The sequence below is a fragment of the Haemaphysalis longicornis genome, unplaced genomic scaffold (genome assembly GCF_048455015.1).
Source record: "Haemaphysalis longicornis isolate Haplotype H1 unplaced genomic scaffold, Haemaphysalis longicornis Haplotype H1 scaffold_9, whole genome shotgun sequence".
Lineage (NCBI taxonomy): Eukaryota > Metazoa > Arthropoda > Arachnida > Ixodida > Ixodidae > Haemaphysalis > Haemaphysalis longicornis.
In genome coordinates this window covers 170,178,480-170,197,331 of record NW_027526460.1, presented here as the reverse complement: position 1 = coordinate 170,197,331, position 18,852 = coordinate 170,178,480, and the positions used below count along the sequence as shown (strand labels likewise).

The following is an 18,852-nucleotide window of genomic DNA, read 5'->3' as shown; positions in this document are numbered from 1 at the left end:
TGTACTGGCAACAAAAAAGAAGACTCGTTTAAAAATAGTTGCCGTAACCTATATCTTTTCACGGGTAAGAAAATCGGCCCTGCTTTGAAACACTTCTATTTCGAAAATTTCTATTTCGAAAGCACTTCTATTTCAAATGGTGCGAAATCTGTGACGCGGCTTCCCAGAAATACTTCTCGCTTCAGTGACAGACTCACTTTTGCGCCGCTCCTGTGCCCCAACGAAGGCGTCAAAAAGTGTGTGATTGGACACCGGTGCTGTCTGGGTCACGTTTCACGCGTATATATTACGCATAGCATGATTGAAAAGATCCCTTTAGCCGTATGGACACGCGTTCTGAAAACGTTTATCACCCATGCTGTTTTATCAGATGGAAGGTTGGGCCGGCATCCTTAGAGATCTTCCGAGCTACAATACCTGCAGAGCGTTGGGCGCTGACTGCAAGTGTGTAAGTATAAGAGCATTAAAAAAGCGGCCACTGAGAAATTGAAGGCATATTCATTATATATGCACCTGGTGCACGGCTTTCTGCAATAGTAGAAAAATAACATCCCCGTCACAATATTTATAAACCTCTTCTCAGAACATTCACAAAAACTCGCCCAGCTGCTATATTGCCTTTAGAAATTCATATATATATATAGTAAGGAAATGAGGGGCTCGTTGAGGAAAATACAGAAAGAGATGTTGGCAGTCTACAACGCCAAAGGAGGCATAGGGGTGTGGTTAGGCTCTTTTTTTTTACTACGGTTAATGAAGTTAACCCTTTTTTTAAATATACGTATATTTAAAAAAAGGGTTAACTTCATTAACCGTAGTAAAAAAAAGAGCCTAACCACACCCCTATGCCTCCTTTGGCGTTGTAGACTGCCAACCTATCTTTCTGTATATATATATATATATATATATATATATATATATATATATATATATATATATATATATATATATATATATATATGCCATTTTACTTCTCAGACGCAGCACATCTGGTGATATTTTTGTTATTGACGCGCGAGGCAAAGCAAATCGTTGTAAGGTTTATTTCAATTTCTCCACACTCGTCTGGAAGTCGGAAGCTCGGCGGTTCTAGTCAGTGTGTTTTACAAGAAGTGACATCACAACGAAGCAGTAAACCTTTTCAGGAATAGAACGACTTTTCTTCACTCCTAAAACGTATTTTCTTGCTACGTGACAGGACAAGCCTACCTTGTTACGTATTTGCTCAATCTTATGGGCTGATCTGTCCTACACGTCTTAGGAGGTTCGCACGAAAAAAACCTCCGCATCCGAAAGTGAAAAAAAAAACTGATGTAAGTCCCAACGGTCCAATGATTTCAGGTGAAGGTGGTTGTACCTTTTGTTTGTTAGTGTTTATATTGCTTATCGCAAATGGTAATATTTTGAGCATTAGCACATTTAGACATTTCAAAATACCGCTTATAACAATCTCTATTAAACAAAAAAATTATTGTTTTTATATTTATGAATTTAGAAAAAATGTTCTTAACAAAGAGGTTCTTAAGAGGCCCTGGATAGCATCAACCAAAGTAACTTCAACAGCGTGAATCAAAATTTCACACCAGAAAACAAGCAATGCATAGTGTCTTCAAAAACATATACTTCACTGTGTATGTACCCAGGAGTAGAATCTGGATAAGTTCAAGTAGTGAGGGCAGAGAATGTAGAAAACAAGCCAATTAACTAATTTCACACAATATATTTTGCCCCTATATGCGTTTGCCATGTTTCGTCTATCTAACTGTTAGGGCACGAACATTGAACAGAAAGAGAAATAAGCGAAGGGCTTCAAACCGCCACTGGTCCCTTGGTGAACATTACACATCGAGCAAGTCAACTCATACATGATTATTTGTTCAAGCTGTCTCTTAAACTTTTGCATTATTTAAATACCAGCCATTCTCACTGCCTTTGCAAAGGTTTGTGACATCACCTCTTAAGTGAACATTTTTTTTGTACCCGAAGTACTCGCACCACGTACCAAGCAAAAATAGGCGACAGTTGGCGCAGGTCGTTGGCCGCCGTAGGCAGCCTTCGTACTGCCTAGCACTGTACAGCTTTGCTGACAAAAGCACAGATGGAAGCAGACGGAGTAAGACGAACCTGTGCCGCAACACAACCCAGTTCACACTGAAAGCCTGGATTACTGGGCGTTTGTTCACGTTGCAAGAGTCCAAGTAGGAAGCGTTTCGTCTCTGCAACACGGCACGGTTGTCCCAAGACCTTGCCATTGGCGAGCCTTTTTACAAGCATCGCCCAGGATTGCCGAGCATCCTCGAGTGTCACGAGCATCCTCGAATGAAGGAAGACTCCATCCAGGGGGCGGCGTAAAGATCTGACGTGTGAAAGGCGTGGTAGTCCAGTCACGGCTCGTCGGGATGTATTGCGAACATAGTGCAAAGGCACAATGGGAAAATTGCTTTGAGCCGGCCTCAGCCGTCCGATATAAAACGGGCCACTATTTGTGAAAGTTGAAGTGAGCTGGAAAACATTTCCAGAAACCGCCATTCTTTTGACAATCCTTGGAGAGTACTTTGCTCTGATGGGTGTAATTTGGCCTTTTTGCGAGGTTTGAAGGACATCACCAGCTTTCATGGCTTGTGCGCAGACAGTTGCCATTTAAGAAGCGCGTTCTCCGAGGTGAACTTAACATTGCAGCCTGGGACTGCGCCATATGATTATAGTAAATACCAGAACCGTGATTTGGCTCACTAAATGGAGTTTTTAAGCTTCTAGGCCAGGGCAAAGGTTCCCTCCTTAAGAAAGGCGTTTTATAAGAACTTTCGAGTAAGCAAACGATGACTGCGGTAAGTTCCTAGTAGTGCTTGTCTGTGCGGTACACAATTCAATTCAATGACAGACTGGAAATTGCTACGTTCCCTAGAATCCTTTTTCCTTTGCTTCACCATTCGCGCTCTGCCTCCCACGAAGACCACTTGAAGTTCATGTGCTGGGAATAAATAAAGCTAGTTTTTAAAATACCAATTTTCCCGCACCTCTAAAATCAATTTAAAAAACACCCCCAAGATACGGCTTCAAAGGTACAACCAAGAGGTCCACGAAAAGTTTACATATATCCCTTTTTCATGTATTTCTTTTGTTGAAAAGCGCAATATGGCAGTATGGTAGAACATCTAGTTTGCTCTTCTCTTTCCTTATGCCACAAACTCGAGCTTGCTCCCGGTATCCGAAAGATTATGTTCAATTTCATCTAGTTGCGGTTTACTGGAAATATTTTCCAGTGACTCCAGCCAACTCGAGGAATTCACAGTCGTGTGTCCTGCGCATCAGCGGGGCTCTTGTGTTCGCTGACAATCTGCGAGTACGGCACGACCCAGCCGTCACCGTTGATGTGCGTGCCGTTCCCGTTCAAGGCTTCTTTCAGCTGCGCCTCTTCCTTGAGGATTTCCTCCCCGGGTCGAAGGTCGCCCATCTCGGCGCGCATCTGGAGGTCCTTTGTGAGCTTCTCCTGCAAAAGCAAAGCGGAGATTATTCTAAACTGTGAATGTCCACAAGTAACGGCTAGCGAGCTCATTATGAACACTCTTAGCATGTACCCGAATGCCTAAATGTTGATCAGGGAGCGTTCACAACAGTACTGCTGAGATGTTTTGCTGCAATCATTTCGTATTCACAGAAAACTGCATTAAATGCTACCGCAACACACATTAACCCCACAACCAGATACTCAATATTCTTATTGTGAAGGAGTCACGAAAGATATTGGCGTAGCTTACACTAGTGGTGAAAACCTGGAGAAACACAATAGCTCGGGGTCTACCTAGCTTCTCCCCACAGTGGCCGCCAATACAAGGAGCGAGGGTGCAGAAAGAGGAGAAACAACAATGCACGTTCCTCGCACGGCGAGCGGCGACCCAAACTGCCACCCTCGATATTATCGGCCGCCACAACGTCGTTGCCGACGACCGAGTCAAGACCGCTCAAGTCGCCTCCCTCCGGCCCACCCAGCCCAGAGCTTCGCCGTCTCAACGGCCCCTCCGCGGAATTCACAAGCTGAACCGGCTAAAAACGTTATGTGGGCAACAAAACGGCCTCCTGATCTTCTGGGGGATCCCTGAAGCGACTGGCGCGCCAGGGGTCTGCCGTGCCGAAGACGACGACCACAAAGGCGGGAGCTCCTCCTTCCGTGGCACAAGGCCACGCGCAAAACTGGACGACGTGGGCGTTCCTCAAGAGGCGCATGCTCACGTGCACTCAGTATTTTTTTTTCTATAGACACTGCCCAAAGGCTGTGCCGGGCGCCTCGCCCCCGGGGAGTCTTTTTTTTGTATTTCTTCGCTAAAGTCAACCGACCAAGGTCAAGCCTAAAGGTGACCTGCACACAAAGCGCAAGTTTGGTTCACTCGAAAGATTGCCTCGATAGAATCATGCTGACACAACTTTTAACGCCGGAAAAGCGCTGGGGGCACTATGAAACAATATCTTTCGTATAAAACAGACTTGTATTTTGACTATATGACCCTGTATGAACAGCTTTTATGTTACAGTATGACCAAGGTATTTCATTAGCACACGCACAATTGTGCACATGCACACAACTGAGCGCGTAGATGATACCGAAATACCCGACGTTGAAAACACTAAAGAATGTACAATGGGGAATTTGTGAAGGTTTCCCCCATTTTATCTAAGCAAGTTCTTAATAAGGACAGCGAGCTCAGCCTTAACTTGTTGCCATGGCTGGAGCGAAAGAGTATATTTGACGTGCGTACAATTTGATGCGCGCATTGCAATTTTAAACATGACGTGGTACTTTCATGTGTAACCAATAAGAATCGGTTTCCAAAAGTAGTTTTGCAATTAGTCCCTTTATTTTCTGTCCGCGTGAAGGACGTATCCAATCCCTGCAACATTCGTGTGGTGCTTTTCTACAAGACTTCAATATGGCTAAACAGGTTAACCTGCCTTTGTTTGCCATTGCAGCAGGAATCGACGGGCTGTTGGAGCAAACATTTTTCACAGTCGCTTTTGCATACAACTAGGTATCTAGTGCACAAATCTCAACTTTGCGAATATTTCTCAAGTTATCTATGGCGAGGAGGCCATAGCCGCAGCGATAAGCGCGCGCCACAAAGGAAGGCCAGGAGGCCACGTGCGGCGCAGATCCGTGTGCTTTCGAGGAAGACGAACATCCAGCTTTGGTCGCCCGTACAGCGGCGAGGCCTAAACAGCGCGGTGAGGCAAAAAAATATGATGAATAAAGAGTCGGAACATGTCTGTATATCATTGCGAAACCACACCTCGACCAGCCCTTGAAAATGGGCCCAGCCAGGGCAGTGAAGCTTTCGCTATCAATTAGGGTTAACCAAAGGTAAAACCACCGCACTTTGTCTGAGTTCGCACATCCATGCATCGCTGTCGAAATGCGAACTTTCTTGGCCGTGTCCGAATGGCGCATCAATAAACAAAAGAAGTGTCCGAATGTCCCAATCGGATGGCTTCATAACCCGAGAGACTAAGGTTCGATTCCGGCCATACGGCAGCGCTTTTCTCTCGGGGCCGATCATTATCATCTTCAAAGAAAGTTGGCTTTCCTGCGCTGCGCTTTCGACGCGCTCTGGGATGAATCAGTTAAACAAAGAAAGCTTCGCTCTAAAACCCAAGCGTGACGCGATGGGATTGGTAACAGTGTCTGCAAGGTAGCAGCGCAGTGCTGTTTCCGTTAGTTGCCAGCGGAGGTCAAAATTAGTTGCTGTGGTTCTTCCTTCCTTCGTGGTACAAACATACTGGACGATTGGCTAGGAATCCTGAGCATGGAGAAATAACGTGCCCGCTTCCCAACATTCCCAGAAAAATTAATTAGAAATGTAAAAGTTGCCGAACAGTGCCCGGCACGTGAAATCTGAACGTGACGGCACGCAGGTGCACACTGACTGCGCATTTTAGGGAAGCTGAGGCGTCGGCCAGCCTGCTTGCTGACGGAATTCGTGCCGTAAGAAAAATTACGCCCACCTCCCCTCGCGGGAACCCTGGTGTGATGTGACGCTGAGGGGGGTTCCAGCGCAAGCGGAGAGCAACCGCCGACAGGAAGGCCGCCGGAGAGCGGCAGACCGGTTATATGCGCAGCGCGCCCGAAGGAGAGGAGACCGCGGAAGAGAGAGTACTGCACATGCGCCAGTGTGTCTGCCGCGGCTATGACGCGACACAATCCAACACAATCCACTTTAATCCAATCCAATCCAAGCCAAGCCAATACATTCGAATCCAATCCAATGCCCCTCGCGAGAGAGGGGCATCAGAGAGGAGAGGGGGTGAGCGGCGGAGAGCGCAGCTCGCGCGGCGAGGAGAATGGGGGAGGGGTGGACGCCGACAACAACGCCGACGACGCTGCATGGACAAGGCGAGTGAATGAGATGCAGTCGCATGTAAAACGAAACGAAGACGAAGAAACGCAAACGCAGTTCAACAGAAAAGAAGCTATTCGCGCCCACAAGCAAAGGCTCGACAGCGAAGAAAGGCGGGCAAGAACCATGTAGCAGTACGCAAGTCGTTAATAAGTATAACTTAAAATCACCTAAGCACGCTTATGTGCCCCGACAAACTGTAATCCAAATTAGCCTTATTATTGCAAGTCGACGTAGCGACGTTTGCGGTATTTGTGCGAGCTATGTGCGATGCTGAAGTAACGAACATCCCACAATGTTTTTCTTCGCATCGATTAGTTCTTTTTTTTATTCGAGATACACAAATGTGCGCTGTTTCAATACCACATCCAAAGTGATTGTCATTGCTGCTTTCCCGTATATCACCATTTCCAAGAGGACGTCGGCTGCTATGCACACGCCGTCATACCGCCATTACCCATTCAGTGAGGTAGTACTAACTGCGGAAGCACCTCTTCCAGTAATAAAAAAGCAAGCCAGTGCCTCGATAAACTTATGCTTCAAGCAATCCGGAATACTCACCGTTGCGGCAATAAATGAACCCGTCATTTTGCATTTGTGTCTGTCCTTCGTTTTGGATAATTTAACCCAGAAGTTTGCAAAGTGAAGCCTGGACCGATACGGCGGGTCGGCTTTTTTGTATAGGAAGGCATGTACTGCCCTTTCGTGATGCTGCCGCCCAATATGCACAAACATTCTTCTTCGTCATGTCATATGTTTTAACATAGGAGCGGCCCAAATTATGGTCTACTTGGCTAACAAGGTTCTAAACGCCATTTCATGCGAAAGAAGGCTTGGGCGAACTTCTCACCGAATTCATGACGCCGGAGCCTTCTTGTGAAATTTTTCGGCACACTTTGGGCCAATCAAAAGCGAAACCGACATCGCCATTGAGCCAACGACATCCCAACAGTGCGATGTGACTGTTCCCGCCAAACGTCTAATGCGCCTTGACCTTGCAGCTAATGACAAAGAGAGCATAGCCTGAAGGCTTACAAAGCAGGCGTCATATATTTGTTAGAGAGTATAGAAAACCCATTCCCGTCTTCAGTATAAATTCGGCACAAGAAAACAGCGAAAACAGCCCGAAGCTGAAAAGATACGTGGTTACACGCAGTGAATTGTCCACTTTCGGACGGAACACACGGCCAATTTGTCAGCCGGAAGCGAGTCCATAACGGCTTCCTATTAAGACGGTGAGTTCACGCAGCATGTCTGAAGGCAAGAGCAGACAGAGCCTCTAATGATAAAATTTAACTGTTGCACTATGCATGAGTATGGACTTTAGCGGAAACACTGTTACGGGAGCACGAACAGAGAGCAGTATCGATACACCCGAAGGAGCGCTGCCCCAACTGGTAGCTTGCCAGAACTACGTGCAGGACAGGGCGCTTCATTTTCATGGACTCCTGATTACCTCTGCCCATGAAAGCGCCTTCTTAACACCGATCGAAAGCCTTTTGGTTTTTCCGGTATATGCGAGATCCGGATATGCAAAAAAATACAGACAAAAAAATCAAGAGTATCGACCTTTAGCACAGATGAGGGAACCACTATACTGACCTGGTATTCTTCGTCAATGTGTCCCTCTACTTCACATGCAGCGTTGGGCCTATACATTCTCAGCCACATCAACCAGTTCTGTTAGCAAGGGAATTGCGCATCTTGTTCGGACGCTACAGGGAGGTATAATTTGCGTATTAAGTTAGTTAAGCAGGGCGAAGTGGCACTGACCGAGTCGGGCGAGTACTGGTTCCCCGAGAGCGTGCGGCACTTGACCATGATAACCACCAGCAGCGCCAACAGAAGGAGGGCGGCAAGCGAGGCACCCACGATGACGTACACAAGGCCAAGCTGCGAGCCCAGGAACCCGGCCACGCCGACGCCCTTTTGCTGGACCACGGGGAGCCCGTAGAACACGTCCGTCATGACCGTGCCCAGCTGCATGGAGGCAGGGGCACCACTGAAATCAAGGCTGCGGTTCAAGCCATAACTGTGAGGCTTCTAATTTGCGAAGTCCAGGTTATCACAGGTTCACGCACGAATAATTTTGGCTGAACTGGTGCAATACTTGTAAACACAGTCTGCTAAAAAAAAAAGGAACGTAGCGCAATGACGTGTGTAACCATAGAAATTTTATCCTTCCGATACCTTTGTTTGGTGTCAAAAGGCGCTGGGCTCGCACATACCCGCTCCGCATGACACTCTCATAATATTTACCGACATGTCTCATTAAGAGCAGTGATACGGTTCCAAAGTGTCCCTGGACAGAAACGAGGCTCCTATTTTAATATAGAGGGGAGGTCATAGAGCCCTGGACAAAGTCTTCAAACAGAGTTCGGAGCTCTTTTTTGTGTTTTGGTTATTTTAGCGAACAGTTATAGCGCCTATGTCTTCTAGCTGAGTTCCTCTGCAATATCCAACAACACTAATCCCAGAGTCCGTTCCTCCTAAACAGTGGGCACAGTCCGCCACCGATCTGCGGCCGAAATGTTGCTGAGAATTTTTGCCAATTGTTTGTGCACGTCAAAAGTTGCTGCAAGTTAAACGGCGTATTAAATGTTCACCAATATGAAGTTCTAAAAATCGCAAGCGCACGGCGTCGTGGGCTGTCATCGCCGCCAGGTAGACGTACCGAATTTCCCGGCCAAGGTTCAAGTGCAGAGTGCTCCACGCCAAGTTCCTAATAAACCGAAACGACTACTTTTAGCTTATTGACCCTACATATAACGTTATTCGATAACTGCATATTGAAGTTTTATAAGTTGCACCAACTGACTGTCCACTGCCTCAAGTAGTTATCGCGTGACTAGTTTGTTTGCTCTCCCGCGCCGCATACTTTCTAACGCAGAGTTAAAAACGGTCACGAGGACATCGCTTCTGCGAACTGTACTCCGTCTTTCAAACCACTATTTATGTTTGTTGGATTCCTGCCTCACTTCTACCATGCAGCAATGTTTTGTTTCATACGTGCAGAACGTTTCCTTGGCGTAAAGAAAGTTATGAAGAACCTTTCCCCGATGATGACTGCGGGAGGTGCTGCTGTATATTGGGCTGCTGATTTGACCCTTGCCCCGCTGCACGGCCCTTATAAGCTGCAAACCGCATCAAATAAGCCACCCCAGATAACAGGCGGCAGCCTTGCACCAAAAGAAGCAGGTGTTCAGCAAGGTATCGTTGGCATATAAAAACAACTCGAACGCACCCTATAATGAACTTATAGCTATGTTCCAACGTACTTCGTCGTTTGTGGCCCATACAGCCGTTATTCACATCGTGATAACGGCTAAGCTAAGGACCCTTAATCTTAACATTAACCTTAAAGCCTTGAACTGCCTTGAACTTGAACTGCAGGCCATCCTTTATGCACTAGAGAAGTTGACTGAATGTGCAAGGACCAGCCCACTTTCTGTGCGAGGACAAACCTTCACAATTTTTACCGACTCTTTGGACGCCCTCAAAAATCTGACGAAGACACCTAGAGCCGGAACTTTGGCGCACAACGTGAAAGTCGCTTGCGCAACCCTTCACGAGCTCTACGGCGTGATGGTGCGGGTGGACTGGGTCCCGGGGCATGCGGGCAGCATCGGAAACGGCGCCGCCCATGACGCGGCGAGCGAGCTGTTACGTTTCCGCTCGTCCCCCCTTGACACAGTCCCTCAGGCTTCGCTGCTCTTTGACCCGGACGAGGAACGCGAGCGGATGAAGGTGCAAGCCAAACGAGAACTGAGGGCGAAGGTGCCGCACAATCCCCACCCACTTCCCAACGGGCTTCCGCGCGGTGCGGAAGTGCTAATATACAAGGCTAGGACAGGTGCTGCACTTACGGAAGATGTTCTGGCCAAGTGGCGAGCACACACTGCATCCAAAAGAGCTCGTGGCGGTGACCCACAAGTGGACATCACCGATCAGAACGAGGAGGGCGACCAGGCAGCCACTGCGACGTGCTGCACGTGCAGTACCGGTGCCTCTCCAACGTTAAGGCACCTACTGTGGGACTGCCCCGGCCTTTCGCCGCTGAGGAACAGGCACAAGGGCGCCGGCGTTACATCATTGGAAGAATGGACAACCCCGCCCCTTCACTTGGACGCCGCGAGCACGATCCTTTCTTTGTGGGAGTTCGTGCGAGCGGCAGACCTGACCGGACGACTCTGACGGCCGCCCCACTCCCTTTCCCTTCTCCCCTCTTCCCCAACTAGGCTTTCAAGCCCCCCCCCGTATCGTTAATAAAGTTTCATTCATTCAACCTTAAAGCGGTTAAGGCGACACCCCTTTGTAATTTACTCAAAAAACGAAAGATGATATCTAAGATGTCGGTATCCAAGTTGCAAGAAGCGATTTGAGGCAAAAAAGCAGCTCCAGCCGTGACGTTTACTATACCTTATCTTCGAAGGTAACTTTCATGTTGTTCAAGACAGCTACAACAGCATCACTGGGAACCACTGAACCTGCAAGACAAAGTGCAAAAAACAATCCCAGAGTTAATAAGAGATTTGTTAGCGCAGGTGTCTGCAGATGTTATACAGCAAGGGTTCGCAAATTTCATCAATGATTCCGGAAGTGGCGTTGCAGCAGCACTTGCAAGTCTCGAATGGTTGTTTGGATTTGTGCTGCTGACGCAAATGCACACTCCACAGACTAAAGCCTTCGAGAAAAAAGAAATACGGTTAAATCTGCTTTTTACGACACTCGTACACTATTGTGAACAGGCATTCCCTTTTCCATGTGCGCATGCAAAAGTTCAGAACACTACTGATTTTGATAAAGACTGCTGCTTCTCCGACAAGCAATACATAGAGTTTTAGGCAGCATTCCATAGGAACAGCAACCAACCCCATCAGGCCCAAGACCGCACACTAAAGAGCTTGAGACGAGGCGCACAATGCAGCAACTGTACAGCGTGCAGCGGAGGCTTACAAGGCAGAAAAAAGGACCGCGCAGGGCTGTATAAAACAAGGCAAAATAAATGAGCAAAATAAGTCAAGGCGCATTGACAGAAAATATTAGGTCGGTGCACAAACAGACTATGCTGCTGTATGGAGATCTCATCAGCGTTCACCACCACATCTTGCTCAGGTGGCAACAAGACGATTCGTGAAGGTTTGTTCTGTGCAGGTTAGCATGACATCTTATATTTCCCCTCCCCCCATCATGCTCTTAGATGCACCAACAAGTACTCGCGTGTATCAACTTCATAACTCACCCCTTGTCTGGTTGACAACAAAGAATGATATAAGGTCCATTCCTCGGTCTCCGCTCAGGAACACGACCGCCGGATCAGCCAGCAGGCCTTTTTTCTGCCGAAAAAATGGTTCGCTTCAACGTGAAGTCAGGCACGCCGCGAGAAGACACCACACTCGCAAATGTAATTTTGTTTTTTGGGAAATATAATTTAAATTGCACATTATTACCAATGATCCAAACAAAACCCTCTAAACTGTCACTGATTAGGGCGGACTTCTGGGCAAGTTGGTATTGCATCGCAGACGCGTAAAAGGCGAAACATTATACCAAGGACGACGTAGGACGAAAGAGATAAGCGCTACTTCCATGCGGCCACAAATACGTAGCGCAGACATTGCGACGCTTGGACGTGCGCTTGCGCGAGCATCTACGGAATGTGAAGAGCGGGCAGACTGGGAAGCTCAGCGCACATAGCAGGAAGTTTAAATGCACCCCCGACTTCAACGCGACTGTAGTAATAGCACAGCATAAAAAAATGGTAGCATCTCCACTCCGTGGATGACGGCGAGGGTGCTGGGTACGGGGACTCGAAATGGCATCCAAGTTGCGCCCCCAGTGACATCCGATTTGCGCCCGGACCCTCATTTGATTTGAGCCGTGAGTTGCACCTTCATTATTCCCTAAATGAAAATGCACCTCACGGCTCCAATCGATTCTCGCTTGATTTTCGCTTGATGGTGGTGTGCGTACGGATGGACGCGGACGGACATTTGGAAGTCCTGAGGTGCTCAGCACCGTTACAGTCGAGGGAATGAGCCGTTTGACTGTCGGGTACTAACTTTCGGTCGTAGCCTAGTGGGTAAGACGACTGACACTAACTCTGTCTTTCTACCAGACAGACTCGAAGCCTGGCGGTGCTTGTGTGATTTTTTGCGATTGTAAATGCTAAGTGCATGGACGCGGACGGACATTGTGCGGTCCTAATGCACTCCGCACCTAACATATGCTCACAAGAGAAATTATTGAGGGATTTGAAATGGCTCGCCTTGGCGACGACTGCATAAGCATGCCGTCTTTTGGTTTATCGGCCAAAGAATAGCTTATCTTGCCTCTGAATAATTTCCACTCGCCGCACCTTGCTTTCGCTGCCATTTTGGGAGTTTTTGTTTGTTTGTTGGAACAACTGACAATAATGTGACTAGCTGTTAAAGAATTGTAGGTTCTTGCTCTTGGTACCGTACATAAAGGCACAAACGCTGTCGCAAAATATTCTCATCTGATCACATGACAGATGGTTATATGTAGAGACCAAAACTTTAAGAATGAAAAATGAAGTTTTAGGTGCCTCTAATAAGCACTGAAAAGTGCCATGTAGACATATAGGCCACAAACACCACTATTAAGGCATATATAGGCAGACTTCATTTATACTTCACCAGTGTATTCTAACGCAATTTTTTTTGTTGCAATAAAAGCAGCGGACAAGTCTTGTGCTGTGGGAAAGTAATTTTACTTCTTCATGAAAATAAGCCGGAGAAGTACCGCAATTTTAACACATTTACGTGAAAGGTAGGGTGATGGACACTGGGAAGAACGCTTTGAATAAAACACATGACATGCCAGCATCACTTCAACGTTGTACGGTTGACGCTCTGCCGCCTTTCAGTTGAGATTTCTTTGAGACAAGAACACTCAACGCCCACTAAAGTTGGCGGAGCGTGCTCGTACTTGGGACCGCTTCATGATCTCATTCTATCTTGGATATCAGAACGTTTGCCGCTCAGACCTTTTGTCAGTTCTTGCAGCACAGCAAATCTGGGAATTTTTGTCCAAGACAGATTTTTGGAATAGCTCTGTCAGCAACTGATCCTTGGCGACCTGTCTTGAATTTCTGAAATGAGCTCAACATTCCGAGTTCGAGTGGCGTCGAAGTTTTCAGTTGCTGAATCCCTTCTTCTAAAAACATGAGCATGAGACGTGAAACATGAGACACAATCACGGGCATGTACACGTTGACGTGCAGCGTAGTATAGCGTGGTTCCTACGACCCAAGTTGCTGGAGCGTCTATAAAATCAGATAGATTTATGTCTCGGCTGCTGCGACGCTCTTTTCGGCTGCAAAGCTGTTAGTACTACTCAAGGCTGTTATGTACTACGAGGCTACTAACACCGAAGGCCAGTATGTGGTAAGTGCCACCTGTCGATTAGTTTGTTGTAGTAGTCTTGCGCCCTTAGCCCTCATTGATTTGCACGTTAACAGTGTCATTCACTCAAGGCTTCTGTACGAGCTGAAAAAAATTCCAAGTCATTCTCCTTCGTTTCCGAAGGTTGTCGCGCACCTAGACCCCTTTTATTTCTCTACGCTGCAAACCCGGTTTCACGCTGCTGATTATGCTCTATGCACAGTAATTTTGCTTGCAGCTGGATTATCTTACACTAAACATAATTCGTATTGTGTGAACGTGTTTTCGACGTCGTATATTACGTTTTCCCCAACGCGACTATAATTGCCTAATTTTTAACCGCTTGTCCAGCCTACCTGTTTGGAACGCCAACTAGCACCGGCATTGGTAGACTGAAAAAACATTTCTAAAAAGTCGTTAAATTACCTATACACAAAAACATATGGAGTTTAACGCTCCGAAGCTACTCCTGGGCTTTCAGGCGCACCGTAGTGGATAGCTACGGATTAGTTTTGAGCACCTGGGGATCTTTAACCTCTGCCAAAATCTCGACACACGAGCGTTTTTGCTTTCCGCTTCCATCAGAAAAGTAGCCAGCACGCACTTTATGTATCGTTCTTATATTAGCGGTTTCACACCCTTGTTCATCCTTTAAAAAGTTTGTCTACGCGGATAGAATGCTGCCTCTTATTGTTTTGTCTTTTTCTACCTCACGATTTCCTCTTAGCCTCGTTAGACCGCACCAACCTTACAGAAGCCTCATCAACAAGAAACACCGTAAATTAAATTCCAGCCGTTCACGATTTCAACCCACTCGCTGATATGCTAAATGTACTTCGTTTTAAGAACCGTTTTGAACACAGGAACTTGCCACCATCCAACAGTACAAACTTGTGTCCGGAATTGAAAGTTGTTGATGTTTCTTAGTTTTCATTGTATGCTTCCCACTACTACCATAGCTCAAATTGTTTTGAATCCGGTGAAATAAACAATCAAACAACATCCGACGCAACACAGGTCCCGCAGTTTGTTCGTACACCTTGGTTGCACTTTGTGGTTTCTACTGCTTGTTGTTACACCACTTTCTTCAAGAGCAGGCCTGTGAAGTTACGTTGTTAATAAAAAGCAAGATTAAGCATTCCAGAAAATAGGACTGCAACCCTGAGCATGCGGAAAACTTTACAATGATTACGACAAGATACGGCACGTTGGAAAAGTCATCGGCATCATGGCTTTAACAGAAATAGACGACGTGTGGCCGCGTACAACTCCAACCGCAAAACACTGATAAGATATGCTGTGTGAAATGTGGTTAGCGTGTATACATATACGTGTGCATGGCTGGCTGTTGAAAAAATTTCTGGGAGGGCCTACGCTGCCTCCAGGGTACCTTGTGTAACATTCCGTGGCAACTACGTCGTGGGGCCGAAGGATATCCAAAGTGGCTGTGCTCATCAGGGGATGCTCCAACTTTTCGGAATAGGAGCTAAAATTCCCGCTGTTTCATGGAAGTTTCTGGTATTTTTTTCAAGAACTTTCTGGTATTTTTTTCAAGAACTCACTCTCTTCTACTTGCCCCATCTAGGTGCATGGTTGTTCCGCTAACATTAGTAATAGTAGGAGTCAATCTCGTTTCTTGTGCAAGCAGTTAATCAAGTGAAAGCCCGAAAGCACCAACTTACCCTGTAATAGTCTTGCAGCCATATCCTTGCCTCTGTGCGGAAAGTCTCGGCTCGTGTTCTGTTCAGCTGCAAAGGGAGCACATAGTATAGGCATCTACGTCAACGCATGGACAGCCATCCGCAAGGCACAACGTCTTTGCATTTCACTTTTTACATTTCACCCGCTACCGGCGACCATGCTACCTTTGGGCTGAAAACGACCCCGAAGGCCTGGGAACAAAGTCTCTTCGATGATTCATCTTGTTCAATGATTCCATTCACACTGCAAAGCAAAGAATCACTATAGGTTGCGATCGTCTCGTCACCTCAATACACAGACGTGGTTTAAAGGGAAGTAGCAAGCAGACGGAGGGGTCTTGATGGACATTACAGAGTAAGATTCATGGTGAAAAACAGCGCAAGGAACACAGGGACGAAAATTCCTTGTCATTACTTGACAAGGAATTTCAGTTTCTTATCCGCTAGCAAATTGTGTAACTTCTTGGATGCTAAATTGTGTCGCGTGCCCCAGTGTTTTAAAGATGTTACTCTGTTGTCGCTCACACGCTTTATCTGTGTTATCTGTTCACGCGATAGTATGGTTATTGTGTAAAAATACGTGCTTTCTTTCTAATAAACTTTCAGTTGCGAGTTCAGCGCTGTGCGTCATTCACTCTTCCTTTTTGTCCCTGTGTTGCTTGCGCTGTTTTTCACCATCAATCTTAATCTGCACCAACTTGCCCAACTTGCCATCTTACTTCTTACATTACAGAGGTCAGACCTGCTAGTAACGGCGCTTGTTATTCCAGATGAGCGACTCCATGAAAAATTTGACCAAGGCATTTGATGTCACTCATACAAATATACTGACTGGGCTTAACCAACTTTACGTGGGCCCCCGCACCTATTAGTATATTGCCAATTTTCTCACTGGTCGTACAGCATCCCTCTCGTGCCAAGGCCTTGAATCGGGAACCATCTCCTTGGGTAGTAAAAGTACACCTCAGGGGTCAGTCATTCCTCTTTTCTGTTCAACGTGGCTATGCTCCAGCTCCATCCCCTCTTGGAACGCAATCCGGGCCTGTACCACAGCATCTACGCGGATGAAATCACCATTCGGACAGCTGGGGACAGTGATGGTGACAATCAAGACCGCCTGCAGCAAGCTGTCAACATCATCGCCACTTACGCCCACGCTCAGCTGCTCACCACAAAAGTCTGAGCTCGTCTTCTACCAATCCAGAAAGCGTCGCCATCGTGATGCCTGTGCCCCTGATATGCAGGTCATGCTACAAGGCAACCTCATTCCACACGTGCCCTCCATACGCATTTTCGGACTCCGAATTCAAGAAAATGGGGCTAACACTGAAACTATCCGCACCCTCGAAAACACAGCTGGCCAGATTGGCAGACTTTTCGCCTGCATAGCAAACGCAGCCATGTCCTCAAAGAAGCTAACCTCCCTCGCTTGGTGCAAGCATTCATTACAAGTCGCATAACATACGCCACCCCCTTTCTGAAGTTCACCCATACCGAAATAGGACGCCTCAAATGCACCATTCGCAAGACGGTCAAGCTATCCAGGAGTCTCCCCCGTCACACCTCTACTGACAGGCTTCTTAACACCGGGACATACAATACCTTCGAGGAGGTGGATGAAGCTTAGTGTGTTGGCCAACTCCTCCGTCTGGCCTCTACTCCGAGGGGTCGGTCAATCGTAACAAAGCTTGGCATCTCCTTTGTCACGCAGCACCGAGATAAGTTCAGTTTGAATGACTCTCTCCTACCCCGCTACAGTGTGTAGCCCCCATCCCGCGGAACATGAACCCTACCTTCCATCAACAACGCCGCCTTGCCCGGGCCAGGGCATTCAACAGGACACACGCTTCGCACTCCTCTACCTTGAGTGCCGACGCTGCAGAATATCCCAACCGTGCAGGCTCTTCAGAACGATCGTGTATCCCCATCACCACACGTATCCTGGAGACAGCACCGAACCCGCCTGCACATTGCCCACGCCTGATATGGACACCGGCCCATTCGTCCCTTCCGGGTAACGAGCTGCCTAACGAGGTAGCCCAAGATTTCTGCTGCCGGGATGCCTCGGATGCTGCCTCTCCACCTCGGGCCGAATGGAGGGATCGCCTGGTCACCTAGCAGGATATCACGCAGCACTACCGCCTTATTCGGACGCACTATCCCAGCCCCACTACCACCTTAAAGCGCAGGCAGTCAGTTCCGTGCCGTCGACTGCAGATGAACACCTTCCCGCATCCCACATTGTGTCACCTGCCCTTCCCTACGCGATAATGACACATGCGCACGTGGTGCGGCGCGCCCTTCGCTTCCCTCCACCATGTAGTGGGCGCTTACTCCGTCTCTGGCCCTTACCACGCTTGATCAATGGCAAGCTACGCTGCTCGGCTCCGACCCATTACCAGAGAGGGTGCGTTTTCTGCGGACGCTTTTTGCACGAGCGTGCAGACTGTCCGGTTCGACAAGCACCTTGCAATTTCTGCAGCAAGAAAGGTCATTTCGAAACTGTTTACATGAAGAAAACAAGATGCAACTCCAAACACACTCGCTCTTCAGCAAGCTCCGTGAGCTTCATGCCGTGGCAGCGAACCGCCCCAACGCGAAGTTCATCAAAGTACTCGTGAATAGCTCCCCACTATCGTTCAACGTGGACTCGGGCGCCGGTTTCCGTCGTACCAAGTTCATTTTTCGCCGCTCCGCCAAAACTTCAGTTTCCAGAAGGCGACCTTAGAAGTCCCGGTAACCATACGTTGCCTGTCCGGGGTACATACCAAGCCACACTCACGTGGAAAGGCAAGTCCGTGGAGCAGAAACTATGTTCTGGAATCCAAAGCTTTCCCTTGCTAGGCTTCCCTGCAATTCAGGCCTTGGGGGTATGCACGTTCCATGATCATGTCTCTGGCTCACAGGATTCGTCCGGAGAGCTGCTCTTAGACCCAGGCCTTTTTGAGGGACAGGGTACATTGCCTGACACCTACACAAACCGTTTGAAGCCCGCGCGACGCCCTTCTCACTAAGGGCCCCAAGACGTCTTCCTTTACCTCTCCATGAGCCCATCAAGAAAAAACTGGACAAGATGGAATTGGAAGGAGTGGACCGCTGCGTCGACGCTCCGACACAGTGGTGAGCTGGGCTGGTAGATGTGACAAGAGGTGATGGCGATTACGGGATCTGGGTAGATCCCTCTCAGCTTAACAAAGCCGTTATTTGTTAAGCTCAGAGGCCTTGAGAGAGCTTAACAAAGCCACATGCCACTGTGGAACAATTCCTAGGCTTTCTTGGAGATGCCAAGTTTTTTTATAATCTGTATGCTAAGTCAAGTTTTGACCAAGTCATGCTGTCTCCACAGTCACAGCTGTACAC

The 18,852-nt window shown here is 47.6% G+C and overlaps 1 protein-coding gene across 1 annotated transcript in view; it reads right to left on the bottom strand.

Moving 5' to 3' along the window:
* Positions 1-923: 923 nt before the first annotated feature.
* LOC144152596 (uncharacterized) overlaps positions 924-18,852 on the bottom strand; it is a 237,301-nt gene continuing 219,372 nt past the window's right edge. The window contains exons 6-10 of the mRNA XM_077683914.1: positions 15,475-15,540; positions 11,629-11,722; positions 10,806-10,873; positions 8,160-8,366; positions 924-3,490 (exon numbers count right to left, since the gene is read on the bottom strand). Of these exons, the coding sequence (XP_077540040.1) occupies positions 3,287-3,490; positions 8,160-8,366; positions 10,806-10,873; positions 11,629-11,722; positions 15,475-15,540 (639 nt within the window). The 3' untranslated portion in view covers positions 924-3,286. The remainder of the gene's footprint in view (positions 3,491-8,159; positions 8,367-10,805; positions 10,874-11,628; positions 11,723-15,474; positions 15,541-18,852) is intronic.